Source organism: Lactuca saligna, chromosome 1 (assembly GCF_052625555.1).
Source record: "Lactuca saligna cultivar CGN05327 chromosome 1, ASM5262555v1, whole genome shotgun sequence".
Taxonomy (NCBI): domain Eukaryota; kingdom Viridiplantae; phylum Streptophyta; class Magnoliopsida; order Asterales; family Asteraceae; genus Lactuca; species Lactuca saligna.
The window spans coordinates 773,049-777,511 of NC_136417.1; the positions used below are offsets into that span (position 1 = coordinate 773,049).

Here is a 4,463-nt window from a genome sequence, read left to right on the forward strand (position 1 = left end):
CATTGTTCTTAAGTTCAAGTCATTGAAACAATTCTCGGTACTTTGGATTAGAAAATGAACAATGTTTATTTATGAATATAGTTTAATGTATGAATATGTTCATATAAAAACATGAAAATGACACATTATGTCATTTTTTTTGTACAGTATTATTTGTTACCCTTTAAGATGTTTCAATTATAAATTCTTAGATATCACTGATTGCAAACATTTTTTCAATTATGGTCGGAAAAGATTAATGAAAATTTGGGCTTATGTAAAGTACATCACAAAACTAAAACTTTTTTTTTACAGGCAGAGAAAATGGTATTTGTATAAGGGTATATCAGTTACTTCCCCTTTGATTTTTATATTTCTTGTTGAATATTTCTTTCCAGTTTACACAAATAAAAACTATAATGGATAATTAATCAAGCTGAACAACCCATTTATGTTTGTCTTCGATCTTTCCAAGTTGAATCCCTACTAGTGTTTTATATAAGTCTTTGCACACGAGTCCATCCCCAGTTTTATACTCCTTTCTACAATCACAATCATTTGTAAAATAAAATATCAATAGATTAATACTAAAGAACTGATAATACACAAGAAAACTATTAACAAAGTTCAGTTACAAAGAATGGTATGATTATAAGAAGAAACGAAGAGAAACCCCTACAAAAAGAAGGTTTTCGTTTGTCAAGTGAAAATTGATAAATAAATACCAATTTGCAACTTGTATTAGATTGGAGTATTATTGATATATAAAAGAACGAGTGGAAAATTGTCTGAGATGAGTTGTAACTAGTGTTTTTTTTATTTATTTATTTTTTATTTATTTATTTATTTTTATTTTTTTTACCTTTGACCATTGTATGTAATACTACCAACGGCTGCAATACTAACAGCTGTTCCGGTAGTGAAAACTTCATCGGCTTCCATCAATTCGTCTACTGTGACTAAACGTTCCTCGACCTATATATAACACTTGAAAACATTTTTAGACGATTTTCAAAACATCAAGTAAATACACATTAACCAAACAATATATATATATATATATATATATATATATATATATATATATATATATATATATATATATATATATATATATATATATATATATATATATATATATATATATATATCATTTACCCAATACACAAATGTATAATTCCATAAAAAAAGGTATTTTGCAAAGGTAGAAAGTTGGATGAAATTATTTTAGTGGTTTGAAAAAATAATAAAACAAATCAAGAGTAAGATACATACTCATATTATTTCCCATAAACACATTTAGGCATTAAGTATTTAGATTTCACTATGTCGATCATGGTGTATTTAAGAACATATACATAAAATTACTCTAATTAAAAAACACAAAAGTAATCTCAAATTAAGAGAATAACAAAACTTTTGAAGGGTAGACAGTAGAGTAGAGTTGCAAATGATATTAACACAATAGTTTACCTTGTATCCAGAGTCACGTGCAATATCAATGATGCTTTTTCTTGTGATTCCTTCGAGAATAGTACCAACGGTTGCAGGAGTTGAAATAACATTTCCCTAATTAAATATATACAAAAATACGAATTAAAATCAAGTACCTATCAATCTCACACACACTTTGATATCAATTAAGAAAAGTAATTAAGTACCTTGACAAGGAACATATTACAAGAACTGGCCTCCTCAACATATTTTTTGTGGACTGAATCAAGGTATACTACATCCGAAAACCCTTGTTCCTTTGCTTTTGATATCGCTTGTAGTACCTTCATACACAACATACACGCATGAGTCACATTAATGTTTAAATAATTTATATCATGGAGGATTAATTAATCATCATCTTTAATTGATTAATATATATGTTGTGTTTTTACCGGGGCATAATTTGTAATACTCTTGACACCTCCTGCTCCACCACGAGTTGCACGATGAAACTCGTCATTAACATATAAGTTCAATGGTGCTGTGCCCTCCTGTATTTCATAATTTCAGACCATATTATAAAGATATAATACTCACTAATCAACATGATTATATATATATATATATATATATATATATATATATATATATATATATATATATATATATATATATATATATATATATATATATATATATATATAAGTTAAAAGAGTCAAACCTTAAAATAATTGCCAACAGGGGAAGCATATACTAAGAACGTATACTCGGGAGAAGGAGATAAGCCCAATATAGGCCCAGTTCCAATGAGCAAAGGCCTAATGTAAAGAGATCCTTTTCCTGGGGGAGGAATCTACACAATTAAAAGCAAAGCCAACATAAGTTCAAAAGGATGAAGAAATGAAGAAACAAAAAACAATCATTTTTATTTGGTGGGTCTAGTTTCTTTCTATAACACATATAAAGGTCAAAAGAATATGTCCCACGGGGGTGTGATGGGAAAAATATCAAGAATTATGATCATATATGGGTTTTCATCTTTATTTGTTGTTACATGATGAAAATGACAAGCTATTAAAATTTGAAAAGGATATATACCCAACGTTTGTTAGCAAAAGCTGTCTGTTTCACCGCATCTACAAATTGTTGTACAGATGGGGAGCGCATGCACATTCTCTCGGCTCCCATTTGCATACGAATCGCATTTTGATCTGGGCGAAATAAGAAAACCCGACCATTCTCTCCCCTATAAGCTTTTGTACCTTCAAAAAGTCCCTGTATAGATAAAACAATTAACCCTTGCTTTGTTAACATCATTCTTTGTTATATATACTTAGAAAATTATCAATATGGATATGACTATTTGGCATCAGACATACAATACAGTGTAGATGACATTTAGCCTTGACCTAATTTAGGTGATAAAAAAAAAAAAAAAAAAAAAAAAAAAAAGTTTAATTAGTATGTACGTGTTGTACCTGGCCATAGTTCAAAACTCCAGCAGCTGGGCTTAACTCTACGTTGCCATAATCACGTAACTGGCCCTGTTGAAAACTTTCGTTTTCTTTGCATTTAGCCGTATACATGTAATCGGTTCGTGTGAGACCAAATCCGAGGTTATTCCAGTCAATATCAGCATATTCCTCGTATCTAAAACATAAATTAATACATCTGATAAGTATTGGTTAATACATTTTGAAAGAAAATAAATTATATTTATAAAGGTTAACCTGAACATAGGTTCACTTTCTCGAAGCGCAGTTGCAGCCTGTGCCGTTAAGCATCTTGCACTAACCTTCAAAATCAAAATCACACCAAGGAGACGATATATTTTAATACAAATAACACAATATTCTTGTTTCGGCTACAAAATTATATCTTTGTAACATATGGACGCTAAATGAAATTTTGCGACCTATGTTACGCCGTCGTTTTATCAAGTTCGAAAAAGTGCAATTTCTTCCTAAAACCTCCCATTGACCTGCAGCCCTAATTAATAATTAATAATACTATATATTAATTCCCAGTTGCTCTCTTCTGACTTGATCGTTTACTTTTATCCATCTAGATCATTTCCACACTCTTTTTGAATTATTATTTAATCAAACTAAATACTACCAAACTTCTAATTATTGGAAAAACAAAAACTGTTGAAATTTATCCAACGACAAATAATGAATGTAACTGGAATAATAATTACATAACATAGAGGATATCTAAAATCTAAAATCTAAAATCATATATAAAGAGATGGCTTTGGCTTTGCCGAGATGCGCAACGGCAAGATGGTGAGGCAATTCATCTCATACACGGAATTCATATATATCAAACGGCAGCTTGTTTTGTTTGTTTTGTTATAAAGGATCGTTGGTTTTGATAAGAACAGAAACCTTAATTGTCCTAAGTTTACACGAAAATCTATTAAAATGACCGCCATTAAAATAGGGAAAGAAAGAGCTTAATTGATTAAAAAAGAAACAAACACGAATTAGGACAAGACCTTTGATAAGGAAGACTGGATTAAACCGCGAAGGCGTGGGGTGTTTCTGATCATGGTAGCCGGAAATAAATAAATATGGTGAGCGGAACGGAAATTAAGAAAAGGAGGAGATATAGGAAGCGGAGAATAGGAGATTAGGAGAATAGGAGGGGGATGGAGAAGGTTTGGTTGGAAATACGTTGGGATTTATAGGGACGTGAAGGTCAGATGCAGCTCAATGTTCTGGACCAAGTTGTCATGTAGTTTCAATTTCCCTTTACCTTTTGTTGTTAGATTATTGAAAATACCATTGACAATATCAAAACATATAAACATTTTTATAAATAAAAAAGTAGACTAAAACTTGATAGCAATAAGATCCTGTATATCCTTTTCAGACGGTCGGAATTGATATATGATTATATTTTGTTTTCTGAGAGAGAACATGGTTGCTGGAGTGTGGTTTTAGCTTATTTATATGATAAAACTAGGTGTTACATCCGTATATTATACGAGTTTATTTAAAAAAATAAATAAACATAAAAGTGTAAACAGAAAATATTTTTTA

General features: G+C 30.1%; 1 protein-coding gene across 1 annotated transcript; it reads right to left on the reverse strand.

Moving 5' to 3' along the window:
* Positions 1–309: 309 nt before the first annotated feature.
* Positions 310–4,115, reverse strand: LOC145035161 (branched-chain-amino-acid aminotransferase 2, chloroplastic-like). The gene is made up of 10 exons (XM_078983951.1): positions 3,917–4,115; positions 3,147–3,211; positions 2,895–3,066; positions 2,515–2,691; positions 2,138–2,269; positions 1,869–1,967; positions 1,641–1,757; positions 1,453–1,548; positions 842–954; positions 310–521 (listed from the first exon to the last, which is right to left on the reverse strand). Exons 1-10 carry the CDS (start codon positions 3,968–3,970, stop codon positions 407–409), a joined length of 1,140 nt encoding a protein of 379 aa, XP_078840077.1. The 5' UTR covers positions 3,971–4,115; the 3' UTR covers positions 310–406.
* Between the last annotated feature and the right edge of the window lie 348 nt (positions 4,116–4,463).

Bases quoted from the DNA above. Each gene is read 5' to 3' on its own strand.
- LOC145035161 (XM_078983951.1), bottom strand. From the start codon at position 3,970: ATGATCAGAAACACCCCACGCCTTCGCGGTTTAATCCAGTCTTCCTTA. The intron at 2,270-2,514 runs GTATATATCCTT...TTAATTGTGTAG, and splicing joins CTTTTGCTAACAAACGTTGG to ATTCCTCCCCCAGGAAAAGG. The intron at 1,758-1,868 runs GTAAAAACACAA...TTGTGTATGAAG, and splicing joins GTATTACAAATTATGCCCCG to GTACTACAAGCGATATCAAA.